Source organism: Typopeltis vanoorti, chromosome 9 (assembly GCF_054136105.1).
Source record: "Typopeltis vanoorti isolate ZY-2024b chromosome 9, IOZ_Tvanoo_1.0, whole genome shotgun sequence".
Taxonomy (NCBI): Eukaryota; Metazoa; Arthropoda; class Arachnida; order Uropygi; family Thelyphonidae; genus Typopeltis; species Typopeltis vanoorti.
Genome location: NC_143557.1, coordinates 53,308,969 through 53,334,315, shown reverse-complemented (window position 1 = coordinate 53,334,315; position 25,347 = coordinate 53,308,969). Strand labels below are relative to the sequence as shown.

The 25,347-nt window shown below is 33.6% G+C and overlaps 1 protein-coding gene across 1 annotated transcript in view; it reads left to right on the top strand.

The window, feature by feature from the left end:
• Positions 1 to 25,347, top strand: part of LOC150103050 (uncharacterized) — a 320,792-nt gene that overhangs the window by 153,161 nt on the left and 142,284 nt on the right. Inside the window, exons 9-10 of the mRNA XM_090397384.1 lie at positions 9,708 to 9,784; positions 18,734 to 18,867. Of these exons, the coding sequence (XP_090253510.1) occupies positions 9,708 to 9,784; positions 18,734 to 18,867 (211 nt within the window). The remainder of the gene's footprint in view (positions 1 to 9,707; positions 9,785 to 18,733; positions 18,868 to 25,347) is intronic.

Below are 25,347 nucleotides of genomic sequence, written 5' to 3'. Positions count from 1 at the left end.
TGATTGGCTGAATTTCTTCTAATATGAAACTCAGTGACACTTGATACTCAAGCCACATGGTTTGCATATGTAGCTTGAGTAACAAGTTTGTGACTCAGACTTGTACAGTTCCCTCATCTCCTCAGAAATTTTTGTTGTTCTTCAGAAAAGAGTTCAGCTGCCCTGACAGTCAGTTACAACAGATTTGTTAGTTGCTGTTTTTTCTCCAGATTGTGATAGATTCTTCCCAGTTTTCTTCTCATTAAATGGAAATTAAATATCACCTTATGATATAGGGTTTAATTTCTGCTGTGCCTTTTCCTATCATGAGTTGTTTGCATCCGTCTTCTTAGCCATTCTCTATAATTTCTTTATTTTATTTTATTATTTTTTTCAAATCTGAACATGAATAGCCACTAAGAAGATTTTATTTTTGAAGTACAAACTCTTGGTTTCAAAAACATCAAATTTTTGTTTTGTAATTCTTCCTTCCCCGCATCAGTCCTCACTTTTTCAGATTAGTCACTACTGTATTGATTTAATCATCATAATACTATAACAGATGTAGATACTTTATCTTTTCATCTCCCAGTCTTCTCTTCCCATTTGTTTTATAATTTTTGTATGGTTTTCTCTTACTTTATATTTACAATTTAATAATTTATTAGATCAAATATTGTCATCCATTTTATGTTCTCTCAAGCTATGTTTATTTTTAATAATTTTTTCTTTTGTTGAATTCACTTCTGAGATAATGTATATTTTTCAGCTCTTGTCATAAAATTCATTTCACATTTTTGATTTCTATATCTTGTTCTGTGAATATCCATATTTCACTTTTGTATAATAATTTAGTCTTGCTCTTTATTTTCAAACATGTTTTTTTTGGGGGGGGGGGTATGAAATTGGGTTTGTATTATGATATTATTTTTTTAAAATAATGGTTTCGCATATGTAAAGGAAAACTAGAAGTTATTGAATAATCCTATATATTTTGCTCAATGTAACATAGCATCACTCAGGGAGAAAGCAAAAGAATTAGCTACAACATCAAATATAAACACAAGATGAGTTGAATCATATAGCATATGCATACTCCCATATATCTTTCCTACTTACAGCTGAGTGAGTAGGAGGAAACACTATTTCATTTCCAGGGAAATTGGTATAGTTATATAATTAAAAGACTATAAACAATTAATTGCAATTACTTCCTAAAACTTAGAGATAGGCATACAGTCTGTTTGATTAAGATTAGGGCAGTGTGGGGATACACATGATTCAAGAAATAGACAATCAAAGTTGAACCTATTGTGGTGCAGCATCTTTGTTTAATTTCATTGAACTCTTTGTCTGGTGTTGATGGCATGAGAAGCAAGCCCTGAACCTTTTGATTTTACACCTTCAAATTAAAAAATTAGAATAATCAAAGAAAATGTGTTCAATGATTTGCAGTTCTAATTTATTGCATAGAAAATAATTATTACCAAATATGAACTAGCATAATCTATATCCGTGTACTTTGTAGATTATATAACCATGTAAATACATAAAAATGTAGCGTAATATAAATTATAAGAAAATTGTTATTTGAAAACATTCACAAAATTTGAATAAATTTTTAACATGGTTCGAAATATTAGAATAATGTGAAAATAAGTGCACAAAATTACAGTCAAAGGGAAACAACATAATAATTACTTTGCATTTCCATTAGCTTTTATGACCATTCATAAATGGCTGGGCATATTATTTACTAGTGGTTCACAGTCTTTTTTATCAAAACATGCCCATATGGTCTACAGACTAGAAACAAGTTCATTTTTGTTTGGGACGACTTCTTGAAGACATTTCTTCATAATTTCCCACAAATTCTCAATGGGGTTTAAATCTGGTGAGTTTGCTGGCCGAGGAATTAAACTGATTTGCCTTTCTTTGAGCCATCTAGTAGTGGTCTTGGAAGTGTGACAAGAAGCTGAACTGTGCTGAAAAAACAGGAAATTATCATCATATAAATCTTCTGATGCATAAAGTGCTCAAGAATTTCTTGGTACACTTTGGAATTGACTCTTTCATGCACAAACACAACCTACCTGAACCCTCTGCAGTCATACAAGTCCATACCATGGCAGAGGTTGCAAATTTCACCGAACATTTCATGCATCCTTTATCAAATGCTTCTTGCTTAAGATACCAAACGTGTATCCCTTAATGACCATGGGACACAAAAAACATTGCTAAAAAGTACCTTTTCCAGTCCTCTTGACCACACAACAGTCTTTGCTTACACCATCACACTCTAGCTGCATTTTGCTTGGAAGTCATAAGTGGATTTGTCTTAGGCACACATGATTTAAAACCCAATTTGTGAAGTTGTCTCAGCATCATAGATTTAGACACATTCACACCTAGTTTCTTCCATCTCCTGTGAAAATATCTTATACTTCAGGAAGCAATTTTTTTTTTTTTCACAAATATTCTTCAATCTCCTCTCATCTCTTGAAGTAGTTATCACCTTTTGACTGCTGTTGCAGTGATTATTTTGAAAACTCTAGTTATTAGAATGCTGTCAACTCATGCTTGCTTGAGAACATTTCAATTCCTTAGCTATAAACTGTTAAAAATTTGGTCTCCTTCAAACCAGTTTAGAAGTTATTTTCTTTTTTATCACCTGTTAAGAATAAATTATTACTTCTCTCATTGTGTGGTGATTATCAATCACCCTTGTTCTTGTCACCTTTGCTACTTTGGATCCAAGAACATCAAGATTATATAAGATTTCTAGAATCAGAAGGTTGAGGTCTTGCTTCTTATGCCATTGATAGCAATCACTGGAATCAAACATGTTGCACCACAATAGGTTTAAATTTAATCAACTGCTTCTTGAATCTTGTGAAGCCCTACACCACTGTCCTAATTTCAAATGAACAGACTGTATGCCTATTTGTAAGTTTTTGAAAGTAATTGCAATTAATTGTTTATATACTTTTTTTTCTTTTCTTTTCTTTTTTTTTTTTTTTTTTGTTTTGAAATTACTTAACTATATATACTTGTTTCCCTGGAACTTTAATAGTGTTTCCTCCTATTCTCTCATGCAACTGAAACATGTGGAGATAGGCTCACGTGGCACAACTCATTCTTGTATTCATATTTTAGATATTGTAGCCAATTCTTCTCTCTCTCTCCCTGAATGATGCTCATGTAAAATATATAGGAATATATAGGAGTATGTAATAAATTCTAGTTATTTAAAAAATAGTATTATGTCTATCATATTTACTCAAATATAACTCGCACTTTTTTTCTCCCCAAAAAGTAAAGTTAAAAAATCGTGGTGTGAGATATATGCGAGGATTTTCAGAAACTAAAGTTTTTTAGGAAAAACTAAATTGATGTTTATAATTAAATCCTCAGTATTCATTATAATTTATAATGGCTCAGATTATTTATAAAATGAATGCATTTAAATTTTAATTATCAATGTTATTGACTCGATCGGCTGCTTACCTTCATCACGCAATATTTTTGAATCTTAATGACAGTGCTTCTGTAATTAAATTAAAACAAACAGTTACATTATTGCTTATCAATTTATCATTTCGGAATCATACGATCACCGTGATTTAAAAAAAAAAATTGAAAATGGATATGACTTACCAAGGATCTGATATTTGCTATCCCTACTTCCGGTCTCGAGAACGGTTTCAAACTGTTCTAATTCAATCTTGAACCATTGTACCCCATTTTCATTTTACTTCCTTTCCTTTATTGTACATAGTGATCGCATTCATTTTACACAAATTATGTACTCTACAACCATGTTATAAATAATAATTGAACCATTTTACTATCCATCCACCCTTTTTCTTGAAGTCTTGCCTGAATTCCAGAGGAAATTTCCTCTTTGGCATTGTTTTCCTTTTGAATATTACTTAATTCTCGTAGAAAGGCTTATACGTTGGTTGCACATGATTACTAAATAACTTAAGAAATTCACAACATATACTGAATATAAATTAAAATAAACTTTAATATATACTGTAATCCTTTACTGTCACCATACCTGTACTTCAGATTTGTCACTTCAAATCTCTTTTCTCCTGATAATATTGAAGGACTCATACTTGTCACACAGATCACCAGGCCTTAGCAGAGCAATTATATCCTGCTAGATGTTTAATTTCATTACATTTTTCCCCCTACACTTTTTCTTTAGACTTAATCATCATTCTTTTCCCTTATCTCTTAATATCATGGTCTTTTCTGCCCTGAAGGGTTTTACTGCTTAACCATCTCTTATATGCGCTCTTCTTTTCTCCCGTTGACTCATCCATTCCGTATTTCCTTATCTCTTGCCTTCTCTTCAAAGGGCCTCTTCAGCAGCTCTGTGTATACATTTCCTTAAATGGTCATAGAATTCAGATGCATATCCCTCTCTGGGATAATCAAGATATTGTCTGATCAAATCCCATATACTGTTGTCGTGTATAGTCCTATTTTGTATCTGTGGATCTGAATAACTCTTAACAGCTATGACCATGTGAAGTACTTGGTCTCCTAGATATAGCAGGACACAGTCTTACTTATTATATAATGATGTGTCCCACATTCATCTTGCTATTCATCTTGCTATTGCTATTCACTTCTGTCTAGCTATCACAGATCAGGTATTGATTTAAGACTTCTAGTTGGTTGGGTCCATGTAACTTATGTCTTTGTGTTGACAATATCTATTTAGCACCTGATACTTATCATTTTCACACACCTGAATCAATCTATCCCCATTATCATTAACACGAGCTTCTCCATAACTTTTTACCACATAATGATTATCACTCTGCCCAACTCAACTATTAAAATCTCATAACCTAACACTAATGATTCCTTGCATCCATCTGCTTACTCATTCATTTCTCTAAGATCTTCAAAATACTCTTCCTTTTCATCAAGTGAGATATCTTCATGTAGGGCATAAGCTCTAATAATTACTAATTCCAATCTATGTATTCAAGAACTACTTATAACTTTTCATATACTTCTTCTCAGCTTTTTATTTGGTCCTTTCATCTACTTTTTATGACAATAGATGCTCCCACTTTAGCCCTTCTGCTTTTATCCATTCCACTCTATATATGTAGATATTTATCCATTATTTCAAAACCCTTACCTTTCTTCTTTGTTTCTGTTAGTACCATAACATCTACTTTTTGTTTTTCTGCTTCCTGAGTTATCTCACGATATTTAATATTTTGACTTCGTACATTCCATATCCGAAAAATCATTGTCCCATTTCTTGCCAAGTTGTTGTTGCCAATAAGATCCACTAACATTTCCTTTCTTTCTGAGATTTAGAGTAGCATTATTTTTACCCAGACAGGGACCTGGCCTGTTGTGGAACCCCAACCTGTTTGGGCCAAGTTACCAAGATTTCAGATTTACTTTTTCTTAGGCATGTCGCCAACCAAAGCTAAAGAGTTCATACATACCCCCTATCCTTCAAATACTCTGATATCAACAGAGTCGAAAGAAAAAGAGTTGATTGAGTGAGAAAGAGAGAGAGAGACCAAATAGAACAGCTAAAAGAAAGGAGACTAACTCAAAGTAAACAGAAGAAAGGCCAGACCCAGCTAGGGAACCATTGAGGAGCTACTTCTCTTGCTATCCATTTCAATATATTTAAACCACCCCACTGGGGAATGTACCCTCTAGAGGATTGTAAGGTTGTAAAAGTCATATTTTTACCTGTGAACACTACATCTTTGCTACAGCTAATGGACCAGGGCATGATTTCATTTTTGAAGGCTTATTATCCATTAAGAACTTGTGCAAGCTACAACAGGAGATGGTGTAATTCGTTGACTGAATTTCGGAAAAATTTTAACACTAGGCAAGCTATTGAAAATATTTTTGAGTCATGGCAAGAAGTTACAGTAGCTTAATAAGGGCTGTATGGAAATTTCTTCTTCCTTACTGCGCAAATGACTTTTATTGCTTTGAAAATCGAGATGATGATCTTATTGAAGAAATTAGCATCATTGGCTTTGAAGATGTTGATTTTCCCCCATTGCAAGAGAATGGCTGGACTTGTATTCATAGCCACTCACTGACACGGATCTTACAGAATTAAAATAACAGTATGTTCACAACAAGAAAGAAAAAATTGTGGCTGAAGGAGAGGTCTCAAAGCAAATTTTGCTAAAGAAACTTGAGCAGATGTTTTGAAATTTGGAAACTGTTAAACAACAAATTATGAATTTAGATCCGAATGTGGAAAGCACATGTTTGTTTACTGAACCCTAGAATTAGCTGTTGTAAATTTTATGAAGAGAAAAAGAAGGCTACAGCTGTTCAAACAATGCTTGAAAATACGTTTTGTAGAAAGTATCATATCCATTTAACTCTTGCTCTGTTAATACATAAATGTTTTTTTTAGCTTACTTGCTTTTCATTATTCTAAAGGCCTAAATTAAGTTTTCTGATGAATGTTCCAAATCATCATGGATGAATTAGAATTTTTCTCATTGGTTTTTAACTTCGATGTATGTAGGTTTGACATATATGGTACACTCTTTGCATGAATTAACTTCATGCCTGATGTGAAAGGAATCAGAACTGATAAGATTATAAAAAAACCTGAAGAGAAAGATATTGTAGATGTCTGGAGTAATTACTTTGAAAGATTACTAAAAAAGACAATAAGTGATAGATTAGTGGTAGAAATATTCAAGAGGAATGCAAGGAACACATACCAATACTGAAGCCATCAAAAGCCTGAAATGTGGAAAGGCAACTGGAATAGAATAGTCAACCAGAAATGTTCACATATGGAGATATAATAGTTTTAAAGTGTCTGTGCTGCTTAATTCATAAGGCCTTGGCAGAAGGTAGGTCAGGTTATGGATGATGATCATCATCATCAAATTCCTGCCGTGTACCCTCAAGGGGTGTACAGGATATGATAGTACTACATGAAAAATTCCCCATTCTCATATTTCCTCGCATCACTCTACTTGAGACTGCCTGCCATTCAAGAAGATTAGCCTTGTATTTAGTGTTGAATACTATGGCTACTCCTTCTTTTCCTTGATTGTTATTGCCTGAATATAACATTTTGAATATAAAATTTTGTATCGACATAATAGGGGCTATTATGTCGATCTGGTACTTATCTAATTAATTCTTCAGCTAGGTCAATTTCTTTGCCATTCAGGCTTCTTATGTTGATAGTACTGATCTTTAACTCTGATGATGTTGAGTTGGAGTGTGTTTTCAGATTTGTTCCAGTAGCTGACTTTTCACTGCTTGCCCTGGTTTCCTGGCGAAAACAACGGGAGCCTTGTTTAACTGGGCAATGCCCCAATTGGCATGAATTTCTGTCATTGTACCATCATTTTGTATTTTGGTTTAAGCCAATAGGAATACAATTTGGTCGGCTAAATCCCAAATTGCCAGTCCATCCTTGTTTGTTCAGTATCCAGGTAGATACGTAACAGGGTGCATCACGAGAAGGTGAGGATTGGACATTAGGTCAGAAACCCTGGTCGGCTCTTCACATTCCTTTGAAGGCTGTGTGGAGGTCTCCTCTCAGTTATACAGCTTTGACCCTTAAGCACCCCAGTTATGGATGATTATGATATAATTCTCATAGTACTCTTCTGTAAAAATGGAAATATACTGAATTTGAGAATCATAGAGGAATCTCCCTAATGAGTGGTCTGGATAAGATTTATGCAAATATACTTGAAAAGAAGCTATGAAAGATTATAGAAGAAAATTTTAGAGAAAAGCAAACTGGGTTTCAGTCACATGGAGGATTTTCTCTTTAAGACAAATAGTTGAGAAATCATCGTAATATAACAAGGATCTGTATAAGTTTTGTAAATCTGAAAAAAGGCATATGGCAAGTTACCAAGAAAAAAGCTCTTCAAAACATTATAGTTATATGGTGTAAATGGACATTTTATCAAGTAATACATAGTCTGTAGTTGAGTTGTAAGTCATGAGTTAAAATTGAGGGAGGTACAGGAAGGTGTTTGGATGTTAATCAGGTGTGAGGCAAGGATGCTCATTATCTATCCTGTTATTATCATCTGTACAGATCATATTATGAAGAAGAGTAGCATTAAATCTGATATCAAAATTAGGATGTTAATCTCAATTCCACTTTAATGATATGATGTTAAAATCCAAAATAAATCCAGTACAAGTGTGCAGGATTCTTTAACTAAATTGAAAAATTGCTGTAAGAAATTTGCATATGAACATCGAAAACATGAGCTGCATTTTGAATAGAGAAACTATAGAATAAAATTCATATTTACAAATTTAATAACACAAGACACATGTGCTGAAATGATTATTTTATTAATTATTAATAAAATAATACTTGACATTTTGACCCCTGTATTGAGGTCATCATCAGAAGGATACATGCGTATAGGGAAACAAGGTACATGCTCTAGTCCTGTACACTCATAAAATACATCTACATTGTTAATTAATATTTTTCCTAGCCTGACCTCTAGCGATAATTAAATAGAATAACATAAAATCAAAAAAAAAATAAATAAATAAAAAATAAAAAAATTAGGTAAATAGATAAATACAAATGTCTATAATTAAAGTAAACAACTACAATAAACTGCTAAAGTCCTCATGTGCTAATCTTCCAGATTTGTACAGTTCCGATTGTTATGCTAAGATTTCCTTCAGTTGCTATTGAATGTTTAAAAAAAAAACAAGTTGTCTTCTTGTAGTCGGATTTATGATGTATGTGTATGATGTATTTTTCTTCAGCTTGTTCTAGTTGTTATATAGGTTGCAAATGTGTCCTCCACATTCCAAATGTGGAGGACACATTTGCAACCTATATAACATTCTTGGAATAGTTAGGCCATCATTTTTGTTCAGATTTGGGTTGTGTTTGAGCATTTCACATGCTTCTTTGAATTTAATTGTTAATTAATCTTTTTCCTAGCCTGACCTCTAGCGATAATTAAATAGAATAATATGAAATAAAAAAAAAAAAAAAAAAAACTAAAAAAAAAGTATATAGAAGTAAAATATTTCAGCTATTTAGAAACAATTTTTGGTGAAGATGATAAACTGCATATGGAAATTGACAATAATATAAGGAAAGGTAGTATGGTGGATAGCCAGTTGAATAAAAAATATATGAAGTAAGAAAGAGATTAGTCAGAATATTCAAGACAGTGTTCAACTCAGATTAACTTATGGATCCTTAGAGCTGGGTTAGAAATGAAACAGTTGATCATAGAAACTACTAATATGAGAGTATCAAACTCGGCTATTTTGTGAACAGTTACAAGAGGCTGCTAACTAATGCATATTGCATATTCGGTCACATCCATATTGTAATACAGAAATTTTGAATCTTAGGTTCAAGAATTTTTGTTGAAAGAGGAGTCTGTTTTTTGTTTGTTTGTTTCTTTTGCTATTTTTGACACAGTGATGATACTCTGTACTTAATAAAATTGATATGCAGGATCTCTGTTAAAATTTGTCGTTTTTCAGTTTTTGCTCATTTGAATCATTTTAATCAGAATTAGGCAAAACAAAATTGTATCTGTGATATACATATTAGAAAATAGTTCTAGATTTGGTTGTTGTGATCACTTGTTTGTATTATATGTTGTAAAATACTGTGTTTATGCAGATAGCTATTGCCATTATAGGAATGATGTTGCTAATCAACTATCTCATTATAGGTGTTCATCCTTTGGAAAGAAGAAACTGCTGGTGTTGTTGCTACTCTTTTTTTTACCTGTATTACTCTGGCTATATGGTATGTTTATCTAGTGTACATGTTTGTGTATGTGTATGATGTATAGAAACAGAATTGTTTAAAGATAGAAAACAAGGATGAATTTTATGTTTTTCTTTTATATTGTGATTCATTTCAATATACATACAAGAATTCTTCATTCATAATGGGATTATTGTTTTTGAAGTTAGATATGTCACTGGTGAAAACATTTCTCACACCAAGCAGTTAATTTACTTCTTTGACAGAGTGAGATCTTGCTTAGTAGCACAGCAATATCTTCTAAATAATGATATCCGTGTCTGTCACTGTATAAGATGATATTTGAAGTTTAATATAAAAAAAAACGATGAAAGAGGTGGAGGGGGGGCATTTTGTACTTTGGTTATAAAATCTAACCCTCTGACTTTGGCAATAGAAAATGTCAACCAATCATCTAGTGCTTATAGTAATGTACTGTGTAACCGTATTAGGTTAGATGCAGGTATTGTGTTCTAATAAGCTTTTCTTTTATCTTATGTTAATTGGCATATTAATACAGTGATATATTATTTTATTAATATATTTTATATATAAATATATGTGTTTCAATCAGTCAATTTCCTGATATGTAGCCTCAAGGGGTGTTCAGGCTACTACGACATTACCACATGATTAAGTTCATATTATTATTAATCTTCTATCAACAGTTTTCTCCAAATTAGTTGATTACTTATCTCAGGATTCCAATATTGTACTGCCATATCTGACATTTCATTCTAAGGCACTTCTTACTGAATCAATCTACTTAGACTTTGGTCTTCTTCTTTTTTTTTTTTTTGTCATCAACCACCTGTTTTGCTGACCTTTCTTCTGTTTAAGCGACCATACCACCTTAGATTAGCCCTGCTCACATATTCTTGAATGCAAACTATCACAAGTCCTAATGTCTTCATTTTTAGTATGAATATGATTCTGTCATCAATGGCATTTGTTCAGTCCCCTAATTTTTCTCAGAACTCTCATATCTGTAGTCATTAATTTTTGAACAAGTGCTTTATTTCAATCCAACTTTTGGATCTCTAACTTAAAACTGGTTTGAACACTGTCTTGTATACTGTTGATTTAATGTTTTGGGTAATTTCTTTCTTATTCTGAATAAATTTATTCATCTGGCTCCTCACCATACTAGCTTTACTAATTCTGTTATCTATTTTCATATTTAATTTGTCATCTTCACTAAAAACTGTGCCAAAATAGATGAAATATTTTACTTGTTATATAGGCTCTCCATTTGAAATGCAGTTGATGTGTTCAATAATAAATTTAGTCTAATCCTTTATCCAAGTGTGAGCAAACAAAGTTTGCACCTGAAAATATCTTCAGGACTGGGGTAAGGTAGTATAACACCAGGCAACTCGTAGCAAAGGTGGACCAAGCTAACATCACTCCTATCTCAGCATCTTCCATAATGCAGAACACATCTCCTTGCGGATATGTCTAATGTTATGCATTAAGGGAAGGGCCACTACCCAGACTAGTTTCGACCTTTATTGAGGTCTCTTCAGTGGGAGCCAGGCCCAGAAGAAGTGGAGATACTAGACAGAAGAAATGGCGAGGTCATCTTTACCTATAGGAGTTGCCAAACGGTGTTTAATGCATTAAACAGTGTTTAATCCCTTAATGCATAACATTATACATATCCACAAGGAGATGTGTTTTGCATTATGGGAGACACTGAGATATGAGTGATGTTAGCTTGGTCCACCTTTGTTACGAGTTGCCTGGTGTTATACTGCCTTACCCCAGTCCTGAAGATATTTTCAGGTGCAAACTTTGTTTGCTCACACTTGGATAAAGGATTATACTAAATTTATTATAGTCTAACCAAATGAAAAATAAACTTTCAAAGATGTGTTCAATTTCTGCCTATTTTCAGTCTTATTACTGGTTTTCATTCAAATTTTTACAGCTGTTATTCACTTTAATAAGAGAATATTGGAGACTTACTGGATGTGTTCAGGAGTATATGATATGCATAAGACCAAGAGCTAAGTGTCATATCTCTGATTCTAATATCAGATTTAATGCCAGTTTCTTTCATGTTTTTTAATGTGATCCATATAAATGAGGAATAAGAGTAGATAGTGTTCACCCTTGTCTTACACATAATTCTACACTAAACCATCTTATTGTATTTCTCTGAGTTTTTCTTTATTTGTATTTCTCTAACTGCTGCCTTACAAGTTAAATATAGACTATGTATTGCTTTTTATAATGTACCATTTACCCTCTGTATTCATGTGTTAAGGCTTAAGTTCCTTGAGGACAGCACTAGAAAAGATTAAAAATAGGAAAGATTAAAAACTATTTTTAATGCTTCCAATATTTCATCTGGTCACCGAGATGTCTTCAGGGATTACAACTAACAATTGTAACACAAAGACAACACATGGCTGACTCTAGAGCCCTATCTAGGTTGTGTGCCATCTCTGGGCGATTGTAGGAGGCCTAGGTTGTAAATTGGGATCTCTGAGGATTAATGTTTCCCAAATTTTGTGAAGTTTCTTGCAACTGTATTTAGATTTCATTGATGTCTCAGTACTGCTGTTGCTGCTGCAGATCCCCAAACAGTCTTTCTTCCTTCAAAGTGTTCAAAATTTGCAGTTGTCTTGTTCAATGAGTGTAATACAAAGTAAACATTTTTGGAAATAAAATTTTGGAGGGAATTTTATACACACAGTCACCTTGGATAGGAAAGTGCCAAACTTTTGAGCACCTGATATGTGAAAAGCCATTTGCTATTTGGTGAACTGTGTGAAAAGCACTATGGAAATAAGCATGTTGGACAGAGTGAAAGATGTCTTGGTCACCATAACTTGATTGTGGCAGTGGTAGTGATTATCTCTGAAGAGCTAGGCCAAAGTTGAATTCACATAAGAAATGTCCTTTAAAGAATGAGCATATTTCAACGTTAAAACATTACTTAAAAGATCAGGAGTTCTAACTCCTGATGTAGTATTGCTTGACAGTCAAAGCTACATAACTGAGAGAAGACCTCTACATGGCCTTCAAAGGAATGCAGATAATTGACCAGGGCTTCTGACTTAATGTCCAGTCCTCATCTTCTCGTGGTGCACCCTGTTAGGTATCTACCTAGATACTGAACGGACGAGGATGGGTTGGAAATTTGGGATTTAGCTGACCAAATTGTTTTCTTATTGGCTTAAACCAAAATTTCAAATGATGGTACAACATGACAGAATTTCATGCCGGCTAGGGCATCGCCCAGTTAAAACTGGGCGTTTTAACTGGGTTAAAACGCCCTCAGGGTTCCTGGCGAAAACAAGACCCCTTGTTTTCGCCAGGAACCAGGGCAAACAGCGAAAAGTCAGCCACTGGAACAAATCCTAAAACTTACCCCACTCAACATTATGAGAGTTCAAGATCGGTACTATCAATAAGAAGCCTGAATGTCAAAGAAATGGAGCTAGCTGAGGAATTGGATAAGTACCAAATTGACATGATAGGGGTGACTCAAATAAAAAAGACAAAAACTGGTGAGATCTTTCTGAGCAATAAATACAAAATGTTATATTCAGGCAATGACAATCAAGAAAAAGAAGGAGTAGCCATAGTATTCAACACTAAATATGAGGCTAATCTTCTTGAATGGCAGGCAGTCTCAATAGAGTGATGTGGGCAAAGATGAGAATGGGGAACTGGACAATGAGACTTATTTGTGCCTATGGTCCTACAGCAGGTTCTACTAAGTTAGAAGTGGAGGAATTTTTGAAGTTTCAGAGAAAGCAACTGACACAATGAAAAAGGAAAAGTTGGTCCTTGTTATGGATCTAAATAGCAGAGTAGGAAATGATTGTCAGACATACAAAAATGTTTTGGGAAAATTTGGAGAAAAGAACAAAGTTAATAATAATGGCAAATACCTGTTGGATATCTGCTCAGGGCATGGGCTGGTTGTTACTAACACAATGTTCCAACATAAAAATGTGCACAAATTCACATGGAGAAAAGAGGCAAGGAATAAGAAAAGTCTCATTGACTATGTTATTGTTGATAGTGATGTTTTCCCACTGGTGCAGGACACCAGAGTGTACAGAGGATTTGAAATTGGAAGTGATCACTATTTAGTCTTGAGCAGGATAAAATTGAATTTCATATTGAAAAGAATAACATGTAAGAAAGTTTTAAAGTGAATAAAAGTTGAGCAGCTCTCAGATGTGACCTGTAGACTAAAATACATAAATATTATTGATGAATAAATGAAAGAGTTTGAGAGCAAGAACCAAACCTTGGCGATTCACTGGTAAGCCCTGATGAAAACAATGATTGATTCAGCCAGAGAGGGATGTGGGGAGGTTGTCTGCAAGGATAGAAAAATCAGAACTCCATGGGGGATGGAGGGAGTTAAAGAGGCAGTGAAGGAAAAGAAGAAAGCATATCAAAAGTTCCTGGCAAATAATTCAGCTTGTGCTCTTAGAGAATACAGAGACAAATGTAAGAAAGCTAAACACCGTGTAAATCTAGCTAAACAAAAGTCATGGGAAGTCTTTGGTAAGAACATAGAAAATAAATATCAAGAAGGTGGCAAAATATTTTGGAGGTTGTTGAAGAAGTTTAGAAATGGAGGAAAGAGTACTGCAAAAGGAATTAAAGATGATAAAGTTGACATGAAAACTGCAGAAAAAGATATCCTTGATGTATGGAGTAATTACTTTGAAAAACTGCTAAATGAAACAAGCAGTGATGACAGCACAGTAGTAAAAAACATTGACCACATATGCAGTCTGGATGACATATCCATACTTGAAGGAGAAAAAGCCATCAAAAGCCTGAAATGTGGAAATGCAGCAGGAGTAGATGGTATTCGACCAGAAATGCTCAAGTATGAAGGTATAAAAAGTCGTACAGTGGCTGCACTGCACAGTTTAGGAGACCTGGACAGAGGGACAAATTCCAGATAATTGGAGTAGAGCTCTCATGGTACCCATATATAAAAAGGGAAATAAAACTCAATGTGAGAATTGCAGAAGAATTTCATTACTGAGTGTTCCTGGTAAGATATATGCAAGTATACTTGAGAAACGGTTGAGAAGGATTGTGGAAGAGAAGTTCAGTGAGAAATCATGGGAATATAACAAAGATTTGCATTTAAGTTTTGTAGATCTTAAAAAGGCATATGATAAGGTGCCAAGAGAAAAGCTGTTCAAAACGCTACAGTTGTATGGTGTCAGTGGGTCATTATATAAAGCAATACTTAATTTTTATTTTAGTTGTACGTCAGCAGTTAGAATTGAAGGGCGTACAGGAAGATGGTTTATTGTTAAATCTGGTGTCAAACAAGGATGTACATTATCCCCTCTCTTATTCATTATCTATATGGATCACGTCATTAAGGAAAGTAGTATTAAACCTGATATCAAAATTGATGATGTTAATCTCAGCTCTTCTGCAGATGATGTTATACTTCTAAATAAATCCACTACAAATCTTGCAGACTTGTAGTGGATTTATATAATTCTAAATAAATCAACTACAAGTCTGAAGATTCCCTGACTAAATTGAATAACTGTTGTAATAGATATGGTATGAAGGTCAGCATTAAAAAGACAAAGACAATGAAAATATGCAGAAACATTGAAAATATCAACTGCATTGTGAATGGAGAACTTATAGAACAAGTAAAACATTTCGGCTACTTAGGCACGATTTTTAGTGAAGTTGATAAGTTAAATATGGAAGTAGACAACAGAATCAATCATGCTGTTAAGAAAGAAATTAGCTGTGTACAAGACAATGTTTAAATCAATTTTAACTTATGGATCTGAGAGCTGGGTTAAAAGTAAAACACTTGACCAAAGACTAGACACCGCAGATATAAGAGTTCTGAGAAAGATTAGGGGCATGAACGGATGACATCAATGGCAATGTGGTATTAAAAACGAGGATATTAAGAAAGAACTTGATATTGTTAGCATCCATGAATGCATTAGCAGAGCTAATCTCAGGTGGTGTGGTCACTTAAGTAGAATGGGAGATGAAAAATTAGCAAAACAAGTGTTCTCTGCCAGGTTGGCAGGAGAAAGACCCAGAGGAAGACTAAGATAGGTGGATTAATGCAGTAAAAAGTGCCTTAGAAGACAGAAATATAAGACCTTATAATATTGGAGTCTTGACATTTAACAGACTGATTTGGAGGAAAATTGTAGATAGGAAGTAGTAATGATGTAAATTTTTCATGTAGTACTATCATATCCTGTACACCCCTTGAGGGTATATATAAGGAATTTTATGATGATGAGTTCTAACTCTTGGAGATGTGCTGAAGGTTAAAGAAACCAAAAAAGTTTTTGCAATTTTTTTCAGAGTCAAGATTTAGAAAGAAATTAAGTGATTAGTAGATAACATATGGTTACTTATAATTAAAATTCAAAATACACTTTGAACATGCAAGTGATGCTGAGTTATTTAATATTCAGCAAGCATGAAGTCAGGTTTGTTAGAATTGTAAAGATTGATGGATAAATTGGCCACTCCACTTAGTCAGTGTAAACTTTATGAGAATAAACTGGGCCAAAATGCTACCGAAGTAACAGCAAAATATTTATTTAATGTGAATCTCACTCACAAATGGTTGTATACTTAAATATGTTAGAATTAGTAGTGGGAATGAGCTCAGGGTTAGATAAGCTTGGAAATCTGTCTTTAGTTTTTTAATTGGCTTCCAATCGTGAAAGGTTTTTGGTAATCTGTAGTACATTGGTACTGTGGATGTGCTAAGAATTTTTTTTTCTATTTTTTAAAATTAATTTTATGGGCTTAAGAGTGAAAGCTGTATAACTGAAAGTAGACCTCCACATAGGCTTTAAAGGAATGCAGAGAACTGACCAGGGCTTCTGACCTAATGTCCAATCCTCCTCTTCTCGTGGCGCACCCTGTTAGGTATCTACCTAGATACTGAACGAATGAGGATGTGCTGGCAATTTGGGATCAGACCAAATTTTATTCTTATTGGCTTAAACCATAATATAAAATGATGGTACAACATGACAGAATTTCATGCTGGCTGGGGCGCTGCCCGGTTAAACAAGCCCCCCCCCCCCCTGTTGTTTTCACCAGGGAATCAGGCGAATAGTCAGTTACTGGAAAAAATCCTGAAACATACCCCAACATCAGAGTTCAAGATTGGTACTATCAGCATACGAAGCTTGAATGATTTCAGGCTTCATATCCTGAGAAAGATTCAGGGATGTCTATGTGTCTTCCACCCGCAAAAGGTTGCAAACATTTGAGTTAAGGTTGAGTTAAGGATTTTTTTTTCTATTTTTATTGATTTTTATTTTCATTATTATTATTTTTACTTTCTTTTACATTGCCCAGAAACCCTGTTCTAGGTACCAAACATTAATCTTTTCAACCTACTTCAGGCCTCCAATAGGTGGGGCAGTGGTCTCACAAATTCATGTGCTACCTATATGATAATCACAAACATCGATTCCCATAGCAGGATTCAAACTTGTAGCTTGTTCGTTGGATTGCAGATATGGTATCCACCAGGCTAGAAAATTTGAATGATATTTCTGAAAATTTGCCAGTGGTTGTGCTGCATGCCATCGCCATCCTTCCTACAAGCAGCGTACAAGATCGCAACTAAATTATTCCCCTCTCGTATGTTCATGGTGCATTGGAAAAAATTCAAGTTCTCCATGCTATCTTTTTATCTATCTTGAAGAACACAAGAACTGTATCTGCGATCATCTGTATGGCAAGATTTGGACAGGTAGACTATGTTCTTGGATATTCACAGATGATTAAATGTGTTAAGACAGCTATGCTGTGCCTACAGAAGTTGCTAGAGGTCTAAGAGCCTATTGTTAGAATAGGCATCAGCTGCAAAACTACTCTCCTAATCCCACTATGCTGTATTAATTTGCCAAAGATTTGAGAGAGAGTGATTCTAAGACTACATTTAGCTGGCTCCAGATGAATGCTTAAATATCCAACAGATACTATTTTGAAGGCATTTATTTCTAAAAATCAGGAGAAGAAACCCCCCCCCCACACACACACACCACCACCATTCATTAAACAGTTTCTTTTTGCTATAAGGAATTATTTCTTAGGTCCATGTGAGTTCACTCTTATTGTACAAGTAATCTGTATTTTATAAGTATTGTTACCTAATGTTGATGATGGACAATTAAAAATTTATTTTTTACTGGTTTTGGTTAAGCATGTAGAAAATGTTTCTGTGAAAAAAGGCTTATAAGTTAAAAATCTCATCCATTAAGTCCTGAGTTAGAAAATGTGGAGCATAACCCCCAGAGGGGAATGATCTTTTTTTGGAATAATAGGGAGATACAAAGCGCACATTGAATATCTGTATATAGTCAGGTGAACATAACTTGAACAGTGCTATTTAATAGTACAACAGAAAAAATTTGTTGAAATTTCCTGTTTTTTTTTAACATTTCTCATGTACTACCATCTGTGATAAATATCTGAATCGATTATCTTATGAAAATGGATGATACTTTTTGGGGGCATGTTAAAGTTTGGAAACTATTGCATAAAATTACTGCATTTAGTTAATAACTAGTTAATAACAGAGCTAATTTATTAGGTATGTATGGTTAATGTATATAAAAATGAATGGCTGGATTTTTTTTTTTTTTTTTTTGGCAATATATTTTGCATTTTTCATTTTTTTATTTGGATATCAGTTGGCTTCTTGTCATCTTCAGTTAATTATTAAATTAAATCATTTTAAACTCTATTACAAAAAGAAAAAATGGAGAAGTATAATTTATTTTTAAACATGCCACTTTGTATTTTTATTTTTTAACTTTTAATTTATGTATTATGTATTAATGAAATCCTAAGATAGGATTTCACTCTCACAGTAATGTTTTCAAATAAACCAGTATGTTTTGCAAATTTATTTTTAATGTAATTTTATGTTCCACACAGGCTATACTCTGCCTATGGATAGTGTAAGTACTTTATCTAGTCCACTAAGTTATGCAACTGTTGCATCATCAAACTTACTGATGCAGTTGGTATCCATTATTACAAGAATATTTGCTGTACAGACAGACAGTCAGGTAAAGATTTTTCAGAAATACAGATTTTATAATATTATGACATATGTTTAATGAGCACTTTTTCTGTGTGTGTGTGTAGTGCAAAGGAAAAATGTCTACAGCTGTATTATTGTTAATATAGAATGCATGCATTTTTAAGAATTTTATATACAGGAATACCTCGAGTATCGCAGTTATTGTTGCCACGAAAAATACTGCAATAATCGAATCCGTGATAATCGGGATAAATAATGCATATAAAATGGATTATCATTGCCAAGGATTTTTCAAATCTATTAATTAAATTTTATATATGAAGTAAAAAAGAAATGTATTAAACGTGTTAAGTAAAAAATAAAGGTTCATTTAGACAAACACGATTATTCTTTAATCTCTATTTATATATAAGGAGTACATACAGTACATACAATTATTCTTTTTTGGATAAAAATTGGTGTAGAGTTGCCTAGTGGAATTTTTTCTTTCTTTTTTCTTCGTATAAAACTCGGTAGCAATGGATGGAATTTTCAATTTCCTGATGAACTTTCATTGATCACTCGAGATTAGGATCGCCGTTCAAGATTTTTTCTTTAAAATTTTCAGCAATTCTAAACATGTGCATTTTTAAGAATTGTCATTTAGACATACAGTAATATACCATTTATCCGACCTTGTCCGGAAAGCACCTTTTTTGTTCACTGATTTGAAGGATCGTTAACCTTGAGGGAATACTTCGTGCATTGCAGATAGATACTACTCTTTGGTCAATGAATACTTTTCATGTTATTGTTAAATTAAAGTATAATCACTGAAGCCTTCCTTCTGGTTTTATAAATTTGCAAAAAAAATATGAGTGAACAATTTCAGCATAATTACTTTCTCAAATGCAAACAAATGAAGTTAGCCATTACAAGATTCCTTAAACAAGGAGAAAGAGTTATCACAACAAACTGTAAACAAAAATGCTAGATTCACTTGCTATATTTTGCAATAATAACCCCCTATGGGATTATTATTGATTATTATCCTTGGTCTCCAGAAGTATCTGCACTTCTCATGTACAATGTAATGTGACATTGTCATCCTTAAAAATGAATTCTTTGCCTACAGCATCACCGAATAATTGAACATGACGTTGAAGACTTTTTTGCAATATTCACCAGGCATAGTCCATTTTTCCCCATCACTTGTAGCTCAGTGCATCTATTAAGCATAATGCCTCTCCACACCATGACCCAAGTACTGCTGTATCTATCCCTTTCAAGAACATTCTCATGATGGTAAGCAGCAGTACCACTTTCATTCTAGAACAAGTGTCATCTACAATCAGAGAAAGGAATAAAATGACTCACCTCTGTAAAGTGGACATTATACCATTGATGTCTTTTTTAATTTTCACGGATACAACACCACTGAAAACATGCTCATGCTCTATGATGAGCTGTGGATAAGGGGACACAAACTGTGGGCATTTAGGCCTACTTGTTGCACAGTTTTGAGATATCCACGTACCTGTGTTTAAGTAGAGCCTACTTACAAGCAGACCTGCTATGGAGCGTAGAGCTGTTATAAACAAAAATCCGTTTTCATGCTGCACAGTAGAGCAAGGGTGGCCTCTTAGCAAATGTCTGGAAACTCTCTGGCAATATCAATAATTCTGTGGCCTCCTTCAAGCATTCCAATAATTCTTCCTCTCGTGAAATCATCTAGATTTCTTTGAGACATTACAAGACACCTAAGTTTGCAACTTTATTCTTTCACAAAAAGGTCTTCCTTCAAACACAATTCACTTAGCACAGCCTTTTGCCTTTTATCCTATTGAGTGTCACCATGTGATGCCTTTGTGCATGATTCAAAAAGTTGAATGTGCACCTGCTTTCTACTCAGAATCGTCAGTTATACAAATTGCCACAAGCTGATTCATCTGAACTTGCAGTTGTAATCTTCAAAAATAGTGTTTGTTCTTTTGGATACTGGTGTATATACAGGATCAGTGACATGACATTAGCAGGGACACGCCAGTAGTATCCGGCACCTGTGTGCAAAACTTTAGTTGGCACCCCTATACCCCTACCCCCAATAAAAAATCACTTTATAAAAATGTATCAGTGAGTTAAAATGAAATACGAAATATATTAATTATAGGTTTATTGAACAAAAAGCAGAAATTACAAAAAAAAAGTGTATAAAAAACAATAAACATACAAGGATACAAAAACAACAAAAATAATTTGAAAAAAAAAAGTAAATAAATAATAAGATAAATAAATAATAGTAACTTACAAGTATATAAAACAGGAACATATTAAACATTATTGGGTAAAGAAATAGTTAAATAAATATTTAAGCAGAAAGAAAAATCACTTAGTGAATTGAACTTTTCTAGTTTTCATTAATGAAAATTGAAAATTCTTGAGTAATATCATGTATATCAAGTTGATCCAAAATATCTGACTCTATTTATATAATGGCAAGATTTGAAAATCTGTCTTGTACCATTGTGGAGTGCAAGTTTAGAAAAGGACTGTTCCGCAGATGCTACAGATATCGGTAATGACAAAAGAATCCGATGAGCAATTGTAAAGTTTGGATAAACTGTGATTAAGTCGTTTGAATAAATATACTGAATTATCTGATATATATCTTTTTTAAAATTAGAAATAAATGGTTGACAGTGTAAAATTTCTTCACATAAATCGTCTGTATCAATGTCTGAATGATTCTCATTTGTTAATTTTTGTCGTAACTTTTTACAACAAGATAATAAATATTCTTTATTTCATGAAGTACTTAACAAATACAAAAACTGAAATCAATTTATATTTTCTTTTTCATGTTCGTAATCAAATTGTGTTGTCTTTTTACATTGCCTTAGTGGTCTACTACTACAAAATACAGATTCTGCATCAAATTTTGCTGCAATTAATTTTAGCTTTCTACAATTTCTTTGAAAGTTTCATCAGACCTATAATCATTTAAAAATTGGTTCAGATCATTCAATGCATCTAAAGTAAGTTGGAGATTCATAGATGAAGACTGCAGTATTTTGCTGACAAAATTCATTTTATTTAAAATACCAAATCTTTGGTGCCTTTACTATCCTGGTGCCTGTGTGCATCGCACACATTGCACATATGGTCAGCATGCTCCTGGAAATTAGTGATGGTCATGTATATATTTCACTATTTTGGCTCCTTTTTGGTCTTTAATTTTTTTTTTTTTTAAAGTTTTAGGTTTCAAAATTTATACCCCATTTGATTCATCATTTTCCTTTTTTACTGGTTTATTTATGCACCACTACCAACACTGTCTTCTTACTTCATGTTCTTGGCTCAGTAAATTTGACTCCAAATATTTGTCATTCTTGCCTTCCAAATATACAAGGCATTTCTCTGGGGTTAATTAAAATTTTATATTAGTCCTTGAACTTAGTCTCTGGTTGGAGATACTAGGTAGCTCCATTACCTACTATTTCTGATTCCTGAAATAATATAAAAATATTATTTCAGGAATAAGAGGATTATTTTCAACAAAGCAAAAACTGTGATATAAATAAATCATTAAAGTATATATATTCAACTTATGTAATTGGGCATATTTAATTAATCAACTTTAAATTTGGTCATAGCAGCACATGTACCACTATGACACTACGGCTAACTGCATGGGAATAAAACTTTTATCATCACCTGCTTGGCAGTGTATAAAACTAAAGTGCAGTGCACATTGTTTATTTCCTACAAGGACAATTATAGTTCAGAAATAAATTAGAAGCACAGGTGCTGACAAGATGCCAAGAGAACTACAGAAGGTAGTGGTGGTGGAGGAAATCCAGTGCTCCAAACTAATCTCTTACACATATACAACTAGTTGCTTGACTGAAAGTGTTAGAAATGCACATTCCAAAACTCAATGAGTAAAACAGTCTTTTATTCCAAGTTTTTATCCAAAAAAGTAAATAATTCTTTTCATTTGATATTGTATGTATGGAAATAGACACTGTGAAATTTATATATATTTTCAAATATCTGTATTCAGTGGAGTGGGAAGCATTTTCTCCTAGAAGTCAGTTTCACATAAAGCAACCAGTTTTTGTGCAATTTTATGTTATTGTTAGTTTCATATATCAGCACCTAATTGATGCTATTCAGAAGAAAAGTGGGAAAATGTAGTTTTTAAGATCATTGATCTGCAAAGACATGATTTTTCTTCCCTTATATTACACACTACATCATGTGTTATTTTAGTGTAGCTTACGAGGGTGGTCTGAAAAGTTCTCAACCATAGATGGCAACAGTATTGGCATGATTTTTTTTCCTAAGTTGGTACATCTGTCAAAAGCATCCGTGTAAAATTGCAAATCATTCTATCAAGTAGTTTGTTTTATACAGCTGTCTGAAGCAAAAGTCTGTATCCCTTGAAATGGATAAAATCGAGTATCGTGTAGTTATAAAATTCTTTGTAAAAAAAAAGATTTAATGCCAAAAGAAATTCATTCGAAGTTCATAAATGTTTATGGGCACTCTTCTCCTTTGTTTTTTAGTAATTAGTAATTAAGAAATGGGCTGCCGAGTTTAAACTTGGCCGTACCAGCCTTGAAGATGATCCACGTGAAGGATGTCCAAAAAATGTAACAACACCAGAAATCATTGATCAAGTGCACGATATGGTATTGGATGACTAGTGAGTCAAAGTGCGTGAAATTGCTGAGACTATAAGCATTTCAAAAGAATGTGTAGGATATATTTTGCATGAAGAATTGCAAATGAAAAAGCTTTGCATAAGATGGGTGGCTCGCTTGATCACAGCAGATCAAAAACGCACTCTCATGAAATTCTCTGAACAGTGCTTGGAGCATTTTAACAAGAATAAAACTGATTTTGTGCATCAATTTATTACTATTGATAAGAATTGGATTCACCATTACACACCAGAATCCAAACAGCAGTCAAAACAGTGGACAGAAGTCAGTTGTTCAGCACCAAAGAAGACAAAGTCAGTTCTATCAGCAGGAAAGGTCGTGGCATTGGTGTTTTGGGATGGTAAAGACATTTTGTTTATTAATTATCTTGAAAAGGGTAAAACAATAACTGGAGAATATTATTCCGATCTTTTAACCAGACTGGATGAAAAAATTCGTGAGAAAAGGCCCAGTTTGCAGAAGAAAAGAATCATTTTTCACCAGGACAATGCACCTGCCCACAAAGGTGTTTTGGTAATGGGAAAAATAAGGGATCTACACTATGAATTGTTGGAATAGCCAACCTATTCCCCAGATTTTGCTCTCTGACTTCTATCTCTTCCCAAAACTAAAAAAACCCTTCCTCGCTGTCAGCATTTTTCTTCGAATCAAGAGGTGATTGCAGTTATAGAGGGTTATTTTGCAGATCTTACTGAGAACAACTACATGAATGGGATAATTATACTGAAGCAATGCTGTAATAAATCTATTAGTCTTAAAGGAGATTATGTTGAAAAATAAAAATTATTTTGAAATTATAAATTTATTTTTTCATTGTTAGGCTGAGAACGTTTCAGACCACCCTTGTATATATAAAAGAGCCTCTGTAGTTCAGTCGGTACAGATGAAGAGCTTTGGTCAGAAAGACCTGGGTTTGATTCCCATCCATGATGTGAGGAACCTTTATCTGGTCTCTTTTGACTAAAAGTGAGTTAGCATGACTCATACGAAGGTAGAGGGTTTTTTTCACCTGGAAACTCCTGTTTTTAATCCTTCAGAATAGGCAAACCGGCCCCCTGAACACACACACGGTCATAAAATATACAAATATCTAATCCCTCATTAGGAGAGCTCAACCTTTTACTTCAAAGGGACAGAGGGCGAGAAAGGGGAGAAGCCCCATACAAATAAATAAAAAAAATACACATATATATATAAAATCAGCTAAACGTCTTTTATTCCCATATAGGGAGTAAGCAAGTCCATTTTATCCCTATCTAACTTTTGAAGACTGAGCGTGACAGCCTAATCTCCACCAGTAGCCAATCAAAGATAGCTAGACTATCACTAATTATACATGATCTGGAGAAGAGAGGCAACTGACAAGTGTTGCCATCTCGTGGTCCTTAATCCTAACACGATGTGTACTGTCTGAAAATAGTGTGGGTTCTATGGTCGATTTTCTTGAGTTTATGGAACGAAAAACCCGTTTCCAGGAGTTTTTGTCTGTTCTAACAATTGTTCCAAGAACCACCTGAAGAATGTTTGCATAATTACCAAAATTTGTATGGCATATCTATGTAGTATACTCGTTATAAAAGTGGGTAGTTGTATGGGAATATGTGTAAAATAATTAAGACTTTTTTTGCTCATTAGTCATGATCTCATTATTTCTCTGCCCGTTGCAGTAAAGTTTGACTTTTATTGATTTTTTTTTGTTCTGGAAACCACGTTCTGAAGACCAAACATGGAACATTTTCAAGCCACTTCAGGCCTCCAACAAGCAGTACAATGGTCTAACACCTTGTGATGCAATTCAT